The 23,102-nt window shown below is 38.0% G+C and overlaps 3 protein-coding genes across 4 annotated transcripts in view; 2 read left to right on the top strand and 1 right to left on the bottom strand.

The window, feature by feature from the left end:
- Nucleotides 1-11,655, top strand: part of LOC134756097 (serine/threonine-protein kinase hippo) — a 47,929-nt gene extending 36,274 nt beyond the window's left edge. For both annotated transcript variants that reach the window (XM_063692909.1, XM_063692908.1), the window contains exons 4-11: nucleotides 316-543; nucleotides 2,868-3,076; nucleotides 3,235-3,344; nucleotides 4,538-4,659; nucleotides 5,845-5,983; nucleotides 6,778-6,931; nucleotides 7,541-7,616; nucleotides 9,422-11,655. In XM_063692909.1, coding sequence (XP_063548979.1) covers nucleotides 316-543; nucleotides 2,868-3,076; nucleotides 3,235-3,344; nucleotides 4,538-4,659; nucleotides 5,845-5,983; nucleotides 6,778-6,931; nucleotides 7,541-7,616; nucleotides 9,422-9,580 — 1,197 coding nt within the window. In that variant the 3' untranslated portion in view covers nucleotides 9,581-11,655. The remainder of the gene's footprint in view (nucleotides 1-315; nucleotides 544-2,867; nucleotides 3,077-3,234; nucleotides 3,345-4,537; nucleotides 4,660-5,844; nucleotides 5,984-6,777; nucleotides 6,932-7,540; nucleotides 7,617-9,421) is intronic.
- The window catches only part of LOC134756102 (phospholipid scramblase 3-like), a 455,878-nt gene that overhangs the window by 389,669 nt on the left and 43,107 nt on the right, over nucleotides 1-23,102 (top strand). The window lies entirely within an intron of this gene.
- Nucleotides 18,614-21,834, bottom strand: LOC134756318 (uncharacterized). The gene is made up of 4 exons (XM_063693148.1): nucleotides 21,689-21,834; nucleotides 20,341-20,437; nucleotides 19,950-20,042; nucleotides 18,614-18,909 (listed from the first exon to the last, which is right to left on the bottom strand). The coding sequence occupies exons 1-4, from the start codon at nucleotides 21,771-21,773 to the stop codon at nucleotides 18,729-18,731; spliced, it is 456 nt and encodes a 151-aa protein (XP_063549218.1). The 5' UTR covers nucleotides 21,774-21,834; the 3' UTR covers nucleotides 18,614-18,728.

The raw sequence follows: 23,102 nt of genomic DNA, 5'->3' as shown, positions 1-23,102 counted from the left end.
TTTAAACCATCTGTATTAATTTTTCCACCTAAGCCCCGTAACACTAGTTGACTAAAAGGTTTCCTAGTCATTGTGTCTACTGAAACAGAATTTCGAAACATTTATACATTTTTTTCCTGCTGGTAACATGACAGTTTCCCATCTTGATCGAAATTAAAATTTTAAACGAATTAAATTAAATTAAATTAAATTTATTAATTATTAATTAATTAAATCAATTATTTAAATTAAATTTTGATCGAAATTTAAATTTAAAACATCTAATCAAACATATTCTAGCCTTTCCTTCCTTTTACATTTGCACATATTTTCCAGATCGTAATGGAATACTGCGGTGCAGGCTCCGTCTCCGACATCATGAGGCTCCGCAAGAAGACCCTCTCAGAAGATGAAATAGCGACCATACTGTGTGACACGCTTAAGGGCCTGGAGTACCTGCATCGGCGACGCAAGATCCACCGCGACATCAAGGCGGGGAACATACTCCTCAACACAGAGGGTCACGCCAAACTGGCTGACTTTGGAGTGGCTGGACAACTTACCGTAAGTGCTCCTGTACATTAGTGTCGGTTCATCATCTGTAGAAACATCGAAGAGGAACAAGAAGATTTTAACGATGAAATAGAGACCATACTGTGTGAAACGCTCAAGTGCCTGGAGTACCTGCACCGGCGACGCAAGATCCACCGCGACATCAAGGCGGGGAACATATTCCTCAACACCGAGGGTCACGCCAAACTGGCTGACTTTGTAGTTGCTGGGCAACTTACTGTAAGTAATAGTCCTATAGTATATGCAACTGTATGAAAAAATGAAAATGAAAAAAAAAAAATGAAAAATATATTTATTTTGCACACAAAGATGGGAATTTGCAGATTGAGTATACATGAGGTCCAGGTTGCGCGTATACAGCGGTACATTTAAAACAGTATGAACAGGGGTCCCCAAACTAGGCATAGCCTGTATCTTGGGCGACCAGTTAGTGAATTAAAAACTAGATTGAAAAAAAAAAAAAAAAGTATGTCTAAAGATGAAGATAGGTGCTAGTGCTAATAACCTTAGCTACTATGGATTTACGTTGGTCAGTCTGTCAGTCAAGTCTCTTACGGCTAAGTGTCTATACCTATAGGTTAAATGTCTAATTATGTAACATAGAGTACCACTACATATGGACAGAAATTGAGGCTTATGGCCGCGATATTTAAAGCATTATACAATTATACAATTTAGAGCATTATACAATGTTTCCTTTCTCCATACAAGTGCGCCGTAGCGTCACTGCACTATCTCCTCAGTCTTATTATAATGTATGTATGTATGAACATCGTAGTGTCCACAAGAATACTAAAGACCCACCGCGACATCAAGGCGGGGAACATACTCCTCAACACCGAGGGTCACGCCAAACTGGCTGACTTTGGAGTCGCTGGACAACTTACTGCAAGTAGTCCTATAGTAATGCAACTGTAAACGTATGTATGAACATCGTAGTGTCCACAAGAATACTAAAGACCCACCGCGACATCAAGGCGGGGAACATACTCCTCAACACAGAGGGTCACGCCAAACTGGCTGACTTTGGAGTCGCTGGACAACTTACCGTAAGTGCTCCTGTTCATTAGTGTCGGTTCATCATCTGTAGAAACATCGAAGAGGAACAAGAAGATTTTAACGATGAAATAGAGACCATACTGTGTGAAACGCTCAAGTGCCTGGAGTACCTGCACCGGCGACGCAAGATCCACCGCGACATCAAGGCGGGGAACATACTCCTCAACACCGAGGGTCACGCCAAACTGGCTGACTTTGTAGTTGCTGGGCAACTTACTGTAAGTAATAGTCCTATAGTATATGCAACTGTATGTATGTATGAACATCGTAGTGTCCACAAGAATACTAAAGACCCACCGCGACATCAAGGCGGGGAACATACTCCTCAGCACCGAGGGTCACGCCAAACTGGCTGACTTTGGAGTCGCTGGACAACTTACCGTAAGTGCTCCTGTACATTAGTGTCGGTTCATCATCTGTAGAAACATCGAAGAGGAACAAGAAGATTTTAACGATGAAATAGAGACCATACTGTGTGAAACTCTCAAGTGCCTGGAGTACCTGCACCGGCGACGTAAGATCCACCGCGACATCAAGGCGGGGAACATACTCCTCAACACCGAGGGTCACGCCAAACTGGCTGACTTTGTAGTTGCTGGGCAACTTACTGTAAGTAATAGTCCTATAGTATATGCAACTGTATGTATGTATGAACATCGTAGTGTCCACAAGAATACTAAAGATCCACCTCGACATCAAGGCGGGGGACATACTCCTCAATACTGAAGGTCACGCCAAACTGGCTGACCTTGGGGTTACTGGACAACTTACAGTAAGTACAGAAGTCTTCTATTGGATGAGTCCTACAACATAGGCTTAGAAGCCATGACCTTGCAGTTACAATAAAGCGTATCTACTCTCCTCTTATTCGAGCTCTACTTCTGAACGCGCTGTCATGAGCCCCTGAAAGTGATTTGTTTGAAAGTCCATAAGCAAATGTATGTAGCATCTGAAGGGACATCATAGAGTGTCCACAAGAAAACCCCAAGGAAAAACTAATCACCTGATCTACCGCGATATCAAGGGGTAGAACAGTCTCGTCAACACAAAACTGGCTGACTTTGGAGTCGCTGGACAACTTACTGTAAGTACCTGTAGATTAGTATCGGTCCAAGCTCTGTATATTTTGTTTGGCTCTGAACTTGTGGTGGGACATAATTTGTGAGTTGTGGTATGAGAAGATATTTTATGTCTGAGATTGGGACTTTCATCGTTTTCTCGTGGGCTATTTTTTAAACTGCAAATTATTCTTTCAGGACACAATGGCCAAACGCAACACAGTAATCGGCACACCGTTCTGGATGGCGCCGGAAGTGATTCAGGAGATCGGCTACGACTGCGTGGCCGACATCTGGTCTCTCGGCATCACGGCGCTGGAGATGGCGGAGGGCAAGCCGCCCTACGGCGACATACACCCCATGAGGGCCATCTTCATGATACCGACCAAACCGCCGCCGTCCTTCAGGTGAACATAGCTACAGCTATATCTGTCTCACTATGCTATATGCGCGACTAGGATGGAGTGATCCAGTAGGCAGGCAGTCCTTCAGATGCATTTAAGGATTAAACGGCAAAATTACTAGTTTTGACAGTTGACACTGATCAGTCGTTTCTTTTTTCCAGAGAACCAGACCAATGGTCGCCAGAATTCATCGATTTCGTTACGCAGTGCCTTATAAAGAATCCGGAAGAAAGAGCCACAGCGGAGTACCTGCTAACACACGAGTTTATTGGTAATTTAATATTTTATTATTTGTGTCGTTTCCAAGCAAAAAGGTCCCACTTTGTCGCTTGCCTTATGGTGCTTATGGACGCTTTGATACTGGTAGGTTATTCGTATAAAGACAAGCAAATCTCGTCCTTATGGTAAGCGACAAAGTAGGACCTTTGTCTAGACCTCGTCACATTTACTCTTACTTTTGCTACAGAATAAATAATAGTACTAGGTAGAGAAGATTCACTCTAACAAAACGCGTCAATTACGACAGATATGACCGCTAGGTGGCGCAAGCGCGAACAGGCGTCCGTTCCGTAGCGGTGCGCGGCAACTACTATGGCTAGACACCAGAATTGGGGGCGGCCGCATGTACTTATAGCGGCGCAACGAAATCGCGGAGTGAGTCACGCCTGCTTTTGTAGTAGTCAAAATGGCAGACGGAAGCCTTATAAGCCCGTCTGTTACAAAATGCTACTTTTTGTACGAAGGAAATTGTATGATTTTCGACGACCTAGAAATTAATAACGCAAATTTTTCCATTATGGCTCAAATTAAGAGTATTTTAGGGTAGGATAAAACAGGCAAAAAACGTTTACAACTCCAGGAGGTGTTGGGATGGTGCAGGCAAATATGAAAAAAAGCTCCGTAAAAAGCTGCCACTGAATGCGCTAGGAAAAAGCTTCTTATCACTCCGACAGAAAATTTAGTCATAAAAAAACTGATAATTATTTAAATTAAAAGTAGATTTATATTCTAGTAATCCAAAAATCCTCAATAGGGGATATTACTGCAATGTTCTGCCACCAGAGTACAGCACTAGCCTTTTTAGTAAACCATAGAGTAACTTATACATACTGTACCTTTAACAGGTTTTTGACAAGGTTTCATAGATAATAAAATATGACCTTGATGCATCAAAGCGGTTTGTTTACAGAGGGCCTACCGGCAAGCGCGAATCCGAAATTTCGCTATCTGCCTCTTTATCGCTCGAATATGCAAGAGTGAGATGTTAGATAACGAAATTTCGATTTTCTTGTTTCGCGATAGACCCTCAGGTTGTGGTAGTGGCGCCCCTTTCAGAGTTTCGCGTAATATTCCCTATTGCATCAGTTTTTTTCATTTGAAGTGTGTTTTTTTTTTCTGTACACCCCTTACTTGTTAACGCGATTAACGCGATGTTAATTACAGGTAACGCGATATTAATTACAGGTAACGCGAAACACCCGTCAATACTAAGCAGTATGATAGCCGAGGCGAGAGAAATCCGAGAAACACAGGCCTTCAGGCAGCAACCCACCGTCACGCCGGACGGCAAAATCATTGCTGGCGCTGTAAGTAACCACTTACTTTAGTGTACCATTTTTTAGGGTTCCGTACCCAAAGGGTAAAAACGGGACCCTATTACTAAGACTCCGCTGTCCGTCTGTCCGTCCGTCTGTCCGTCTGTCCGTCCGTCTGTCTGTCACCAGGCTGTATCTCATGAACCGTGAGAGCTAGACAGTTGAAATTTTCACAGATGATGTATTTCTGTTGCCGCTATAACAACAAATACTAAAAACAGAATAATATAAATATTTAAATGGGGCTCCCATACAACAAACGTGATTTTTTTTGCTGTTTTTTTCCGTAATGGTACGGAACCGTTCGTGCGCGAGTCCGACTCGCACTTGGCCGGTTTTTTTTTACTTAGCCTATTACGGTGTCCCACCGCTGGGCAAAGGCCTCTCCGTTGATTTCAAGACCCCACGACGTGTTTTTTCCGGGCCAGTTGCTGAGTAAGGTGTCAATAAGTGACTGGATGCCTTTGAGGAAGGCGCTAATGTGATAAAGGGGCCACAGATTTAATATATACGCTAGATGACGCAAATACCACGATTTGTATTGAAACCAAGCGTGCCGACTTTTTCATACAAAATTTACGCATAATATAATTTTAATATTACTTATCTGTGATAGGAAATATGTTCTTGCCTTTGGGTGCTCGCAATTTTTGGGCTGTTGCAGTTAATTATCATCCAACGAAGTATTTTTTAAGTTTTCACGAACGTCCGGCTGCAACAACTGACGCGCGTGGACTGTAAAGAGCGACGGTCAACCTCGACGCTTGGTCGGGGTTCGGACACGCGAAGTAGATGCATTTGCGTCTTCTATGGTATATTTATTTCTGTGGGGCATGCCCAGACAGTGATGGCGTGATGACATAGACTTTAACCATTGTCTCAAAAAAAAAGTTAAACTAAAAGTAGATTTCCTATCTAAAATACTGCCATGTTTTTTTATACATTGTTCATGGTACAAATACTCTTTCTTACTTTTTGTGCTATAATTAAAGTGACACAGTTCGGTAGGTCTTCCATTGAATATTGATCAATTGTGATGTTTTCAACCAAAAGGTACCACATTGTCGATAAGGTTGATTTCTAATTGAAGTTATATGGAAATAGCGCCTTACTGACAAACGACAATAAATACTCTTTTGGTTGAAAATGGCACAATTTATACTCTTTTGTGACCAGGGCGAGGGCTATGACGACGCAACAATGAAGAAACGGGATGAGGGCACTCTAGTGCCCACACGAGATGGTACTGAACTGACACACGACCTGGGCACTATGGTTATTAATGAGCCCGACGCGGACCTCGCCACCATGAAACGTGAGTATATGACGTGGGCACACTAGAGCCCACATGAAATGGAACATATCTGACCCACGACCTGGGCACTGGTTATTAATAAGCCCGACGCGGACCTCGCCACCATAAAACGTGAGTATATGACGTGGGTACCCTAGAGCCCATATAAGTCATTAGGAAGTGGTCCAAATTTAAGTTACAAGATTTGAATCAAATATACAAAGAAACAATTTTACGCAGTGAAGCCAAATAAAAGTGTCTTATAACGCTATGTGGGTCCTCTAGTGCCCACACTTTTCGGCCATCAAAGAACGACGTAAACAGGCGGCACAGAGAGGGGCAGCACAGACTGCCGGTACAAGACTGCTAATATGAAACAATGCATTTACATTGCGATATGACATCAAATTCGGTTTAATTGTTTCAGTCCTTCTTCCTTGCATTGTCCCGGCTTTATGCCGCTGGTCATAAGTGCTTGGAAAATGATCCCAATAATTGGCATAGAAACTATAGTCTGGCATACACAACCTGACAGTCAGTAAGAACCAGGAAAACTATACTCATTCCTTTCTTTTGGGTGCTAGTACTAGCGTTAGACAAAGCCAATATGATTATCTCTGTCTATGTTTCAAATGAGACAGTCCTGGGCCAAACTATAGTTATTTCAGGACATTTACGCAATAAAGATAAGGAAATCCAAAACATTTCTTCGTTCTCTGCAGCCACATTTTTGATATGTTACTCGATAGAATAACAGCGTATGTCCAATTCCCTGTTCAGAGCCTTATCATATTTTTTTCCCGTTTTTCTTGCAGGCCACGACACAGACCCGATGGACACTAACCGGCCGAAATACCGTCCGCTGTTTCTCGAGCATTTCGAGAAGAAGGAAGTGAATCATCTCAACATTGGCACGGCTAATGGCACGCTCACCGGCCCTTTAAGGCTACCTGGAGATGACACCGTCAGGTATACATTCTAGTCTTGGATACTGTATGACACTTCTAACTAAACTGAAATATGCATTATAAACTGATTATAGAACTTTAATAATCATTATACAACCATTTAGTGAACTATAATATTAGAATTTTGAATGATTCACGGTTAGTTTCACTAGACTTATATTGACCGGGATATAGACCGTGATTACCTTTTGTATTATTTATGAGCTCCCGATATTTCGACGCAGTTACAAAGAAAAGAAGTTAAAGACAATCACGGTCTATATCCCGGCCAATATAAGTCTATTTATAAACGCCTCTCATGAAATCTAGCTGCGGTACTTAGATTATTAACAGTTTTTGTCGATTCAGAATCGATTAGAATTGTTTCAAAATGACGAAGCAATATTATCCATACAATAGTTTAAAAAAAACAAAACTCTTGTATTATTGTACCATTTTTTTATTTGTTTAAGCCTTTATAAGGCAGAGGGAATATATTTCCCACCTGATTTGAACTTTATTTTAAAGTGATTTGGTTCAATTTTGCATAATTCCTGACACCCGTATGCCTTATAAAGGGTTAAAGTGTGCAATGTATTGGTACTAATAACACATAAAACTTTTTTTTTAGGGCGGAAGGTATAGTAGGCGATGCGGGAGCCCTCGCCTTCCAACGCGCTTTAGTCGAAGACGGCAACATGGAATTCGTAAGTCAACTTCACGTCGTCAGCCTCCTACCGCTCGACACCACTCAGTGACCGGTATTACCGGTACCGGTACCGGTTTCCATACCGGTATCAAGTTGCGTAAGTCCAGGCTTGCGTAGCGCATGGAGTGGTGATTGGGTAGTCTATTCTATTATATGTCGTTTTATTGACAGTAAACAAGTGTCAAAAGCTGGTAAGAATTTTTTTCTTATTATTAGTACGGTTACCAAAAGAATGGACTATCCTGATGAGTGAATAACATTACTAACTATTCTTCATGATTAACTAGAATTATTAGCAGACCCCGGATTTTTTACGGCAAATCAAAAGACTGTCGCAATTATGCTAGATTTAGTAACATTTTTTTATCGATAACGATAGTTGTGTAATAGAAGACAAAGACGGTCAACCAAATAAAAAGAATATTTCATAAAAATTCAATTGTGAGGTTTGTATAAAATTATATACAAACAAATACGATTAGTATACATAATTTAATAGTATACATAAATGGCTTTATAGTGATAAACGAAACTGTTTACTCCCAGAGAAGTTTGAGAAATTAATGATAATGATTATCTACTATCACTGTCACAAACCAAATATGTGACGTTTTCAATCAAAAGGTACCACATTGTCGCTTGTCGATAAGGGTGATTTCAAATTGAAGCTATATGGAAATAGCGCCTTATTGACAACCGACAATAAGTACCCTTTTGGATGAGAATTACACATATAATGTCATGTTCTGCTGTGTGGTACATTACTGACGTAGATTTCGAAGAAGAAATTGCATCTTTTCTATGTAATTTTATGAAAATCTTACTTAAATTTACTTATTAAATACCTATATATGTTTTAATTGAAGACCATTTTTTTCTTTCATTACCCAACTATCGATATCGATAAAAAAATGTTTCTAACTCTAGCAATATAGCGACAGGCTTTTGTTTTGCCGCGAAAATTCCGGGCTCTGATTATTAGAATGTTTGAAGGCAAAAACACCACCTCGCTGGACACTACTTACTGGCCGGTCATACCGGTCTGAATACCGGTATCAAGTTGCGTCAGTCCATGCTTGCATAGCGTTCGCATGGTTGGGTTGTCAATTTTTTTTTTTCGCCTTATTGTGAGTAATGAAAAAAGTGTCAAGCTTTGAATTTAGAATTTTTTTGCTTAAGTAGGGTTAAGAAAAGAATACTACCCTAAAGAGTGATTAACATGACTAACTATGATTCTTCATGATTAGCTATAGTTATTAAAATATTTTATATCAAACATCATAACAAAAAAAGGAAACACGGAATTCGTAAGAATGGTATTGGACCTTTCCAATTTATTTGTCCAATATGTATTGCGTCTTCGATTTTGCTTAATGAGAAAGTGAGACGCATTGACATTAGACAAAGAAATTGGGCTGGTGGAATACCACCCCAAGGGCTCATCCATTAATTACGTCACACGTTTATGAGGCGGGAGGGGATCAAGAAAAGGGGTGAGGGAGGGGTGAATTTCAACTAAATCGGTTCAGCGGTTTAAGCGTGAAGAGGTAACAGACAGACAGATACACTTTCAAGAATTAAGAATCAAATGTTTTATTCGTGATAAACTTAAAACTAAAATTACATACAGAAGTATAACTAAAACTATAAGCATTTATAAAATAGGTAGGAGTTAATTACCACGAAAATGGTCTCGCCTCAGCATAATGCTGACCCGAGAGTCAGCGCTGATCTTCCGGCGAGACCATATTCGCATTTATAATATTAAGTATGAATTTTTATACCATTTTGTTTTGTTTCCAGCTAACTTTCCTATCGGTGTCGGAGCTAGAAGCCCGCATGGAGAGCCTGGACTCCGAGATGGAGGCCGAGATCGAGCAACTCCGCGCGCGCTACAACCACAAGCGGCAACCCATTCTTGACGCTATCGACTTGAAGCGTAAGCGGCAACAAAATTTCTAATGTGTCAAACACACCTGGGTGTTATATAGACTGGTATTTGAAAGTGTTGAGATGTTGAAAGGAGATGTATACATTGCGTCATACATATAGTTGCTTACTTAAAATTAAAGATGGGAGCAGATATCGTATCCCGCACGCGCTACAACCACAGGAGGCAACCGATTCTTGACGCTATCGACTTGAAGCGTAAGTGGCAACAGAACTTCTAGACAGGCTTTCGATTTAGTACTTTATGTCTTTAAAATGACCTTATATTTGAGTGTCAAAACTGTTGAAATGTACAGATTGCGTCAAAAATATAGTCCCATGTTAGAAAAATGTTACAACGATATGAGGCAACTTATACTTGACGCTATTGACTTGAAGCGTAAGAGAACAGAACGAACGAGCAGAACGCTGACTGGTTCTAAGTCTGAACTGTCAAATGAGTAAGTGGTATGTGTCAATACAAATGTTATATTTGAGCTGATCTTTGAAATTGATGGGCTTTTGAAAGGATCGTTTGTTTGAGATCGAAATCTCAAAGATGCGTAAACAACAAGAGAACTTACATGTGTCAAGTTTACAAAGGGTTGTTGTTGAAATGATCTTATGTCAGTTTTGAGTTGTTGAAAGGAGTTGTAAAAATTGCACCAAACATGTTGTCTCCTCTGAAATTAGTTCACGGATTCATCAACCGTAAGCGACAGTAGCACTTCTAATAAAATTACCTCCAACGTTTCGAGGACGGCATTAACTCCGTGTTCTCGCCGCACACCGAACGTCGAAGGTAATTTTGAAGCTTGTACGTGATTAAGTCCCATTGAAGTAAATAATAATGCGTGAAAATCAGGATTTCGAATGAGTTAATTACAGTTTGGTGCCGTGACCAGGATTCATAAATTTATTTGTGGATAGAACAACACGTGTTATCACTTTAATATAATTAATGATTAGTAATAAAAAACAATGTCGGCGACTAATATGCATTTTTCGTAAAATGTATGAATTATTTATTCGTATACTTGGTATAAAATGTAGCTACTTATTTTTGCGCAAGTGCGTACAAAAATCATACGTCACGGTTCGCCCGCAGATTTTAATTTGTGACCCAATATGAAAGTCGATAGAGACCTCATACTATACTATGACAAGGTACAAAATGGGTCCGAAATTAAAATCTTTGACTGTACATCGAGTAGGTAATTGGAGGTAAGTAATAAAAATAAAAATTTACAGATAGGTACATATCTATGCCATTTTACAATTCTTTCTAATTTCAGGTTATCGTTTTGGTTTGAAATGATATTACGGGCTCAATGAATTTACGATTATTATAGGCATTTGTTTCGCCTTTATATATATATTTAAAAAAAACTATTTTTTGAATGATCATTTCTCTCGGTATGCTTTGTAAGGACAATATGATTTTTTTCTATACTCGTGTCACAATCTTATGCTTATTTGTGTTTGACGGCGCTAAAATATGAAATAAGGTACTATTTCTGTTTCACTTTCTCACAACTTTTGCGTGAGGAGCACAGCAATAGTATAGTGTTATTTGACAATATCTGTAGATAGCTTTTCCTTTCGGTCTAACTTCTAGTATTTTTTATTATTTATAATATAAACATTACGATGTACTAGCAGTTTTGCATTTGTCATTTTGTTATTAATTAAAAGTACTAATTTAATTACAGTTATTCTAAGCACTAGTATAAATATTTGTTTATATTATTTAAAATTTAGAATAATTTAAGTTTTTCTTTTTATTTAAGTTCCTTTATATATTTAGATCTCAAACGATTTTTTCTCGCAATTATATAATTAAATATTAGATTATATTCACGTGTACAGTTTTCAGTAGTTGGTTGTGAGTCATGAATTTACAAAAGGATTCCAGAATTTTGCTAATATTGTTAGTAAAAAAAGTCAACATTTTCACATAGACAACACTACTTTAATGTCTATGCTTTATTTGTGACTTTTTAAGTGACAATATTCATTAAAGTAAAAGGAACATGATATTCGTTTCCTTGCAAAAACCGGTGTTTTCATCGGGCTTACAGTCTGGCAAAAAAGAGTAGAAATTAACAAGTGGCAACACTGTAGTGCCGTCCCTTTCAAATCAATCTTAGAAAAACGGGACATCACTACAGTGTTGCCACTTTTTAATTTCTACTCTTTTTTGCCAGACTGTAACTAAGATATAATATACGAGTTTATTCAACGGCTATTTTAGTTAAAAATGACAACGCTTATGTGCAGCGTATAAGCAATGGTGGCCTAGCGATAAGCGCTGGTGGCCTAGCGGTGGGGGCGTGCGACTTTCAATCCGGAGGTCTCGGGTTCAAACCCCGACTCGTACCAATGAGTTTTTCGGAACTTATGTACGAAATATGATTTGACAATTACCAGTCGCTTTTCGGTTAAGGAAAACATCGTGAGGAAACCGGACTAATCCCGATAAGGCCTAGTTTACCCTTTGGGTTGGAAGGTCAGATGGTAGTCGCTTTCGTAAATAGTACCTACGCCAATTCTTGGGATTAGTTGCCAAGTGGACCCAGGCTCCCATGTGCCGTGGCAAAAACGCGAGGAAGATAATGATGGCAAATAACAATGACTGACTGTACTTCGGACCTTACTCAACAGTGGCGCCATCTGGTTAGTACATAAACGGTAGCCCTCATTGATTTTATTCGTTATTGGCTAGTTGACTTTTCCTGAAAGTCCCGATATACGCCACAGCGTGCGCTGTAATCATCCTATGAAGACAATTCGATTTTGCGAGTGAAATAAATTTCATGTTTCAAAAATTTTCGAATCTGATGCACTCATAATGTTCAAAAGCTTTGTTTGTGAATTACAAAAGATATTAAGTGCCATTCTAAATATTATATTCATAGTATTTTCGTACTTTGGCAATAGTTGTAAGGTATTAGGCATACTATTTGGTTATTTATATAAGAGAAGGCACGGTTGGAAAAGGAGAAAATGACAGAATATAGTACTTTACGATACAAGTGCGAAGAATAAGGAATTCCCAACGAGTGGCGATAAATTAAAATACGACTGTAGGGAGCGTTTTTAATCGACACGAGTTGCGAATTACCTATTCGCACATGTATCCAACGTTTTACAGTATATTATGGCCCTTTAAATTTTCGACATAGTTACGTAATGTGCTAATTATCGCACTAGTGCGGTAAAATAGCACCATTTATGTACTGTACATTTTCGACATAGTTACGTAATGTGCTAATTATCGCACTAGTGCGGTAAAATAGCACCATTTATGTACTGTAAATTATTATTTTTTGTTTCTATTTCATTATAAGAATGCTTATTCTGATCTTAAACCTTCTTATTTGACCTCTTGCTTGGGACCATTTCTGAAATATCTTTTAACGATTTTTTTTAAGCTAATATCTTGATTTTGGTTGACATTGACAGAATGTTTCATTTTATACTTTAAATACAATGCACTAACGTTTATATTTATTGAAATAGACGCCATTTCTTCTCCTTTTTCACCGTTGGATGCGAACCCAAAGATAGATTATTTCGTGCCATTAAAAAAGAAACTTCACAAGAATACAGTAATATATTTTCGTAAATTTTAAACGAAATTATGGTCTAAAAGTAAAAAGTCATGTTTTAATCTTTACTACAGTAATATGTGACATTTTCAACCAAATGGTACCACATTGTCGCTAGTCGATAAGGTTTATTTCAAATTGAAGCTATATGCAAATAGCGCCTTATTGACAGCCGACAATAAGTACCCTTTTGCTTGAGAATGGCACATATATTGTTCGAAATTCGGCCTATTTCTTTTTGTAATTATACAGGGTAAGCATAGTATAATATGTATGTTTTTGTTTTGAAGTTTGCTTGAGCGATGGAGCCGCTTTTGACGCGTTGGTTTATTGGTTAGTATAGAAACACGTGTGATATACCATTTATTCAGCAAAAACACTTTATTATAAGGCCCTGCTAGAGTGACGCACATTCAACTATAGTAGACCTACTAGAGTCATGCACACAATGTACGTTATACTAGCATAGCCTAATACTATTAACTTATTAAGTGGTTCTGCTGAAGTGACGGTTGCAATGTCATGTAAGTAAGTAGTTTTCAAATATCATAAGATGTTGCTGATTTTTGTTTAAGAGACCATTTCAGAATGTTGAGACTAATTATAGTGCATTTACAGATGTATTAAGACTTTAAACTGCTACTCATACTTCCGTCAGCAGCAGAAGTTGCTAAGCGGGCGAGGTGTTCAAAATGATCTTGATGCGACTTTTTTGTTAAGAGAATAAGGGCGTGTCAAGGTAATTTTGAACACCTCGCCCGCTTAGCAGTGTTGGGCAAACGCTAATTGAATTACTAATTAACAATTGAAATAACAACATAATTACATGTAAAAAGTAATTGCGCCTTCAATTTACAATTGTAATTGCAAAATGTAATTGTTATATTTTTTTATTACATTATGAATTTGAAATTTGAAATTAATTACTTCACTCAATTTCAAATTACTTTTATTGATTACAAATTTTCGATCATCTTTATTTCCAAAATCATATTAAAATTATGAATGAGCTTTAAATTTGACTAACCATGACTAAATTTGACTATATTTGACTTTTTATGTAAAAGTATTTTTGCAAGATTCTGTACAAGGGGAAATAATAAATAAAATACTGTTTTATGTATGGGTATTCGAAGGGTTAAAATGTTAGATTTTTATACCATCGGGTTTTAGTAAATGTAAAAAAAATACAGTAAGAGTTTGTAATACATAATTATTATTGAAATATTTTTTTTCGCCTGTTTGTTGTTATATTAGTCTTCTGGCAACATAAAGTAATTGAGTAATTTAATTGCCAATTGTTGTAATTGCAATTTTTTACAAATTACATAACAAATTGAATTGCGTGTAATTGAATTTTCATGTAATTAAATTACAAACAATTTCATTACATGCAATTCAATTAGTAATTAAATTACATAAGTAATTAATTGCGCCCAACACTGCCGCTTAGCAACTTCTGCTGCTGTACAAGATGTAAAGGCAGGTTTACACTGATCTGTTATCAGTTGTCCAGCGGCGGTCGCACGGTTGCGTTTATATCGCCTGTCACGCTATAAGTATGTAAGTGCGAAAGTGACGCATGGCATGAGAGGCGATAAAAACGCGACCACGCTATCGTCGCTGATCAGTTTTTTAAAATATTAATCAAACTGATTCAGATCACTGTGAATATGCTATAATAATGTATAAACAACGTCAGTTTTAAATCTCACATTACCAACTAAACTAGAAATTAGGGTCCATGCCAAAATGCATCTTATCATTGTCCCCATAAGGTCTAATGTCGAACAAGTAGCGTAGGCGTTTCGTTCATGAGATGTTTATTGTTGAGACGGAATGCTTATGAAAGCTCAGTTGTGCAAACATTTATTTAAAAAAAAAACACGCTTACCACAAGAATTTTGGTACATTTACCCGCCTGTTGCTATCTCTATTGCACGCGCATAATTATTATATTGCTGTCACGGTCGCACAGTGACATTGACAACCGGCATCATGGGCGCGACAGCAATATAATTATGCGCGTGCGATAGAGATAGCAACAGGCGGGTCAGTGTACAAGAATCCTTGCGGTAAGCGTCTTGCCTTTAAAGGTTTTGTTCTTTTCGATGATTTTGTGTCACGATACTTTAGTTTTTTATTCGTTTTCTTGTTTTTTTTTCTCAAAAAAAGTTTTTAGCAGTGATTTGACAAGTCGCCATACAAAAAAATGGAGGATATATAAAAACCTTTCGCTTATTCTTATCGGTTCCTGTAGGCCGAGCACATGATTGGCGCGACAGTGTCTTGCCGCGAGATAGACTACCCTTCTTTTACTAACTGTATTAATTAAAGAGGGACGGGTAGTCTATGTCGCGGCGAGATACTCTCGCGCCAATTATGTGCTAGGCCGGCAAGACCAGTGTCCATACAAATCTGCCCATCCTCCTTCCCAGTATAACTAAAACCTAAGGCCACAATTTAAACGAGTGTTTGAGCAACTGAAAAGAGATTAGGTACCTATACGTGACGTTTTCAAGCAAAAGGTATCACTTTAAGGACGTAATTTGCTTGTATCTTTACACGAATAACCTGTCAGAGCGTTATGGCAAGCGACAGTGCGGTACCTTTTTCTTGAAAACGACACATACCATTGTGTTGTTTTGTATGAAACCCACACATCGATGGGTGCTGTAACTGTAACTAATATAAAGCCTGACCAGGAATATATGATCACGCGCCATGTTGCGGAATTTCACTGGAACTAATTTTTTCATACTATACTGAACTGTCACCCTATACATGAGAATGAACAGCGCCCTCTTGACAATGATCATATATTTCTGGTCAGGCTTTAGTAGGGATAATGATTTGCGTTTGCAACTATCAAATGTAAAAAAAAACTAAAGGCCATAACGCCTAAAGTACGTCGGTTACCGTAGCCTATGGAGGCCTGTGACGTCAGTAACAGTGATGTCGACAATAGGGCTGATGACACATGTTGAATTTTATAACAAAATCTAGTTAAATAGATAGCAAATGAGCAATTATCACAATAATGTGGATATTAAAATAATATATGGAAATAATGCAAAAATACAGGACTTGAATGTTTCAAAATTTAAGTAATTTTTTAACTTCCAAGAAGAAAAAAAGTAAGGGTACCATTCGATTCCTTGCATTTTATTCAAAAAAAGATTGTATAGCAACTATATGCATAAACGCAATATTTCACCGACAAAAGCGCAATTTTACTTATTTTCCATACATTCAAGATGCTCTCTCAGTGACCTTGACGTCACGTTCACTTATCGGTTTGTTAGGCGCGTTTCGCGAGTGAAGTACGACTGTCGGACTTTGACTGTCATTTCTGACTTTTGTATTGCTTTAATGCAATTCATTTTTCATTTCATTTATTTATTTCTTTAACAATAATGCATTGTGTTAGAAATCTTACGAACTAATTACATACATGCTTATAAATTAATTAAATTAAACTGAGTAATTATGGGACATGTCAGCAAATAAATATATTTTTAATAATAAAATTAAATAAATTAAATACCAATTGAAGACAAGTGAAAAACAAATAAAATAAAATTCATAATTTGTAATAACTACATACAATTTAATTAATTATTTGATAACATGTCAATCCATACAAAAAAAAACAAATACTTAACTAAAAAAAAAAACAACAACAAAAAAAACAATGGGTCCCATATAGACATTTGATCCCAAAAACAAACCTGATCGATTGATACTATTAATAAAAAATTGTCATCTAGCCTATTGTCGCAACTGTCACCGTGGTGGAATAGGGGCCAGATGGTTGCAAACGCGAAGCCCGGTGCTGTACAGTTGTTAGGAAGTGCACTTGTCTAGGCGTCGTTAGTAGGTAATGCAAACCGGTTAATAACCGGTTATTAACCGAAATTTCATACAAATAAAAACCGGTTTGCATTCCCTAGTCGTTAGCTGTACGCGTTATATTTTTGGACAGATTCACTGATTACAAATATATGATGATATCTGTTGTTTTATTGTGACGTCATTTTACCTATCGCAACTTAAGGGGGCACGAAACTCCGGAAGTCCGGAGAGCCTCAGACATATTAAATTAAATAACTAACGACCCGCCCCGGCTTCGCACGGGTGCAATGCTGATTTATTATACATATAAACCTTCCTCCCGCCGCCTTTCTCGCGCTGGTCAGTCACCGTCAACGCAAGCTCCTGATGAGACTCCTCGGTACGGAGTGAAACATGTCGAGCGTTATTCGACTTAAAATACGTGAGTGACCCGTTATTAATATATTTAATATGTCTGTGTCTCACGGAAGTTTTGTTATTAAAATAAACCTTCCTCTTGAATCACTATCTATTAAAGAAAACCGCATCAAAATCCGTTGCGTAGTTTTAAAGATCTAAGCATACATGGGGACAGACATACAGACAGACAGCAGGAAGCGACTTTGTTTTATACTATGTAGTTATGAACGGGTCACAAAGATCATGCTAGAAAAGTGATGTTTAAAATTAGATTGTCAGAGTGGTTACCACCAGTTTGGCACTGACATTTTAAACGCTATCGAGAACGTAACTTACTTTCCATGCATCTCGCTCGTACTCGCATAAAAGTTAGCGTATATGTCAGTTTTGACACTGTCAGTGACTCATGGTACGGGTACAGCAGTACCTATGCTGAAATAGTAGATTGTGTCACAAGGGAGCAAAATGAAAAATTTACGGCCAGGGCTTACATTGAATTCTAAACGAAACGAATGATTCTAAAATATAATCCTGAGCGTAGTGAGGGATTCAAGTGTGTTACGGCACTTACGGCCAAGATGGAAATAATTTTGCTACCATGTGACGCATACTGCTTTTAACATCACCTATAAGGAAATTATGATGTTAAAAATATTATCTCAAAAATATCAAAATTGTGTCCTAGAACAGAAAAGGGTCACTTTAATCCCTACTAGCTGGGAAAAAAGGGGCCCCTGATCCCTCCTAGCAGGGAAGAAAAGGCCTTTTTCGAATTGGTGATGTAAAAAACTGTTTTATTCGCCGTGAGTGACTCGATATGTTATTGTTAAGAATGAGTCACTCACTATTCGAGCTCGAGTAATGCTACAAATTGATATACGTATGCAATTCAGGCAAAATTTTGTGGTGCATTCATGAGGAGTAGGACCATGAAAACGGTGGTGAAAGAAAAGTATAACAGATTTTTATTTATTAGATATATTTACAGTCTGGCAAAAAAGAGTAGGAATTAAAAAGTGGCAACACTGTAGTGTCGTCCCTTTCAAATCAATCTAAGAAAAACGGGACGACACTACAGTGTTTCCACTTTTTAATTTCTATTTTTTTTTTGCCAGACTGTACAAGAGGCTAGAGGACTGTTAAAGCCTGACCAGTAATATATGATCATTGTCAAGAGGGCGCTGTTCATTCTCATGTATAGGGTGACAGTTAAGTATAGTATGAAAAAAATAGTTCTGTTAAAATTCCGCAACCTGTCGCGTGATCATATATTCCTGGTCAGGCTTTACCAATAATTCAGTACCTAGTTGTTATGATCATTCGTAATCATCACTACTAAACTCTCTATCGTTATCATAGTCAGGACTGCTGTCTCTGAACTGCCTCTGATGTTGCGGCTTTTGTTGGGGCTGCGCACCACCGAAGCAATGAGCGAATCGGCGGTTGCAGTCGGCCGCCGTGTGCGTCTGGTGGTCCCATAGCCGGGCGTTCTCTTTGCTGAAAAAAGCGGGAAGCTCGTATACAAAAATTCCCGCGAGACTACCTACTAGAGATGGGCCGAATATGGAGTTTGCCGAATACGAATGTTCGATTTAGATCTTACCAAACCGAATATTCGGCAGAGTTAATCGGTTCATCGGTATCATTCTGATAAATATTTTAAAACGCTTCAATTACATTGCAATGCAACCAAAGGTGAATTGCTTTCTAGGTAATTCCCTAGAAAGTAGAAACAAACTGGTCAAAATGCATGTGACTCAAATTTTTTTTTTCTAAATTTACAAATACAAATTATTTATTGTTTGAATGTGAGTGGATATAAATGGTGGTAGGGTTAGTATTTGGTTACATCACAATCAGCCAGAATTTAACGTACAATACTCTGACTTTCATATGTATGTCATTAAAACCAATTAAAAATAAAAATATAGCATAAACATATAGAGTAATTTTTGGCTTAAAAACGTGAGCGACCCGTTCTTATTTAGGTACACTTCGTTGTTATGGGAAAGGCAGGCTGCTGCCGCTTTGAAAAACTAATTGTACAAAAGTTGTTACTTAAGTTTATTAAAAAATCTTGCTTCTAATATACAGCTTAGACGACTTCGGAAGGTAAATTTAATTTGTTAGGTACCACAAAACATACAAGCACGTTTTATTTTTAGATTTTAAAAACCGTTTAGTAATATTGGTAATTGGTTTTAACTATAAAACTCCCGTGAGACTCAAACATATTAAATTACTTTAAACCGGGTCACTCACGTATTATTAAGTCGAATAGCTCGACATGTTTAATAATACGTGAGTGACCCGGTTAAAAATAATTTAATATGATTGGTATTGGTGGCCGGGGCAGAGGCAGACCAAAAAAGAGATGGCGGGATGACATCGACACTTTTTGCAGGGACTGGCGGGAGCATGCACCAAGCCGTGATAAGTGGCGGAAGAAAGGGGAGGCCCTTGCCCAGCAGTGGAAAACGAGATGGGCTATTAAAAAAAATATTGATAATAGTGAACATGAAGGTATTTTAACTCACTTGACGAAGTAAAGTTCGAACGCAGACATGAAGTTACTAGAAGATCTCGCGTGCAGTTTGCACAGTTCTAATTTCTCACAGTCCTCCGCTACGCTGTAAATAAAGTTAACTTTAATGTCGAAATAAATATTGTACCGACTACAGTTGCCCTGAGTTTTGGCTTTGGTGTGTAACAGTTGAGGCCAAGTGCGAGTCGGACTCGCGCACGAAGGGTTCCGTACGTTAGTGACATATTTTGGTAGGTGCCTGAATACCATGAAGATTTTCATTAAGTAGTTTAAGTACCTACTTGGAGAAGACACCAAATGTGTCTACAGTGTCTACACGAATCGACTAATAGATATAAAGCGAAACTGACTCAAAATCTCAAAGAATATAATAATAAACTAACTTTCTCCGAGTTCGAATCCTGGAGAGGCCGTTGCTGTTGAAGCCCGATGATAGAGCCTGGTTGATGTATCTCTTCCACAGCCGGTGAACTTTTTGTTCTGAAACAATTATGCATGCTATTAAAACACTAGCTTTTGCCCGCGACTTCGTCTGCGTGGAATCAGTAACAGCAGCTAGAGTAAGCTTAGCGCTTGGATAAAGTGTAATAGCAATCATTCAATTTGAGCATAAGCTTAATTGCTTGACATCAATTATCAGGCAATTCATTAAATTTCTTAAATCCACCCCCTTTTCACTTTATTTAGGGATGATTTCTTACATAAAAACTATCCTATGTCCTTCCCCGGGACTCATAGTATCTCTATGCCATATTTCAACTAAATCGGTTCAGCGGTTTAAGTGTGAACACACACACACGGACAGACAGACTTTCGCATTTATAATATTAGTATGGATATCATTTACGTAGGTACACGTACAGGCGACACCAAGTATATCATAAAGTCATAATGTGCTTAACAATATCTCAACATGCGCTTTCGTCTTGATAAATAGATTTGTTCAATTATACTTAGGTATATCTGATGCAACTGTACAGTCGCTATCAGATATAGGTATCGGAGCGTCCAACCGGGCCAACTCACGCATAACTATCTGTTCTGTACACACCTCTATTGTCATTGTTATAGAGAGCGTGTTCAGATATTTTCGAGCACCTTGAGCACTGCGTTATATCTGATTCAAATGTACACGATGGAACATATCATACGACTGGCGATCACACATTGCACTGCCTTATTATGAAACGTCCAATGTACAGAAAATAGATGGCTAAAGTCATTGACTTATAAAACAAGTTCTAGAAGTGAACATCGCGATTCAAAATGATCTGTAGTTTCGATCGCCTTTTCAAAAGCGTGCTAATCAAGTTATCATCCATCTTTGAACACCATACGGTCGATAAGATTCACCAAGACCGTATTTGGCACTTGTGAACCAGCATCTGGTGTGAACCAGTAAAAATGGAAAGTGTGTTTGAATCGGCAACATACACTCAACAAGAGTTGTATGAATGTGACCGGATAATCCGGCTAGAAGGACCATAATTCATTAATTCATTTTTTGGAATGTAATTTGTATTATGGCGACTCAGGCCCTATTAGCGCAGAACACGTCGCATGCTCGATCAGTAAAGTAAAGGCCAGTGAGCGCTCCTTTACGAAGAACCCTCAAAAATTGATTCCAAACATGTCGAGCATTTATCCGACTTATTAATACGTGAGTTACCCGTTTAAAATAATTTCAAGATATATAAATTATTGTATCTAAGTATTGAATTTATTACTTACCCAAATCCTTTGTCTCTTCCAAAGTCTTGCTTAAAACAACACTAAAAATGGCCACAGCCAAAATAACAGCTAATAATCTCACCATTTCCTATATCTTTTATAAAACTTAGGCAAGAAACAGCACCGTAAAATGTACGGGAGCTCTGACTAGGATGTTCACAATGATAGACAGAAACGTTTTCTGTAAAATATATACTACCGTAATGACGTGAATATACGTAGATTGAAAGGATAAATATTGTATTATTATTAGCTTGGTTAACGCTTATATATATTATTAGGCTAAACAATTGTGTTTGACCAGTGCAGGGGTTCCCAAACTGTGCGCCGCGGCGCCCTGGGGCGCCGTAGATAGTAGAGAGGGGCGCCGAGAGGCAATCATGTTACCTATCTATTTCGAATAGCCTAGCTAGGTTAGGACACCGCCGCCGGCAAAAAAAACACGTTTGTTGTATGGGATATATGGGGGCCCCACAAATATTTATTTTATTTTGTTTTTAGTATTTGTTGTTACAGCGGCAACAGAAATACATCATTTGTAAAAATTTCAACTATCCAGCTATCAGGGTTCATGAGATACAGCCTGGTGACAGACAGACAGACGGACAGTGGAGTCTTAGTATTAGGGTCCCATTTTTACCCTTTGGGTACGGAACCCTAAAAAGATTGGGAACCCCTGGACCAGTGGCTGATTTCAGGGTCCGCTTTATCGGAAAATTTGACTGTGAAGTTTGCTGAAGTGTATTTTTGTAAAAATGCGCAGTTGTTTATTTGCAAAATGTTTTTCACCTTGCCTCTTCAAATATTAAGAGGCCGGTGTCGATTTTAGTCGCAAAAATATAAAATTGATAGATTTAGTCGGTGAAATTGTACACCTTTTGTTACCTAATTGAAATAACAAGTACTCTTTGCTATTAGCACGTCTTTTTATCTTGCCTTTTATCAGATCAATTTTTTGAAAACAGACTCACTAAATGAGTAATGTTTTTTTTTATGATGGACGTATAGGTAAATGCGCGTAAAGCACTGATTTTGTCGCTCTTTGTTTGTAAATTTCGTAAAGTATGGACTGCTAAAAATAGTAAATTTGTATTACACATGTTCTGTACTTGACCTTTATCAGATTACATTTTTGTTATATGACTTAGAGTTCGAGGAAATGAAAGTTAAAATTCAATTTTCTCCAGAAATTACTTCAAAACAAGTGACAATTCCTCTGAAAATCGACTTAATTTCAACGTTATTCTGATACTTAAATAAAATCTACAACATTTGCTGAAACTATTCTTATACCTACATCAATTTGTATAATTTACCACCATAATTTTTTGATGAAGTTTTAAAAACTGCCCCTTCTCTTCATATATTACCGGTGAGCGGTGACGCACGCTCGCGACCTCATTATTAAAAGGCA

The sequence above is a fragment of the Cydia strobilella genome, chromosome 3 (genome assembly GCF_947568885.1).
Source record: "Cydia strobilella chromosome 3, ilCydStro3.1, whole genome shotgun sequence".
Lineage (NCBI taxonomy): Eukaryota > Metazoa > Arthropoda > Insecta > Lepidoptera > Tortricidae > Cydia > Cydia strobilella.
This window is presented reverse-complemented; position numbering and strand designations above follow the sequence as displayed.

What these genes read in the sequence shown, in the direction of transcription:
- LOC134756318 (XM_063693148.1), bottom strand. Translation starts at nt 21,773, where the DNA reads ATGGTGAGATTATTAGCTGTTATTTTGGCTGTGGCCATTTTTAGTGTT. An exon ending in GGAAGAGACAAAGGATTTGG is followed by an intron (nt 20,438 to 21,688) that starts GTAAGTAATAAA and finishes TAATTGTTTCAG; the next exon opens with AACAAAAAGTTCACCGGCTG. An exon ending in AGGATTCGAACTCGGAGAAA is followed by an intron (nt 20,043 to 20,340) that starts GTTAGTTTATTA and finishes CTTTATTTACAG; the next exon opens with CGTAGCGGAGGACTGTGAGA.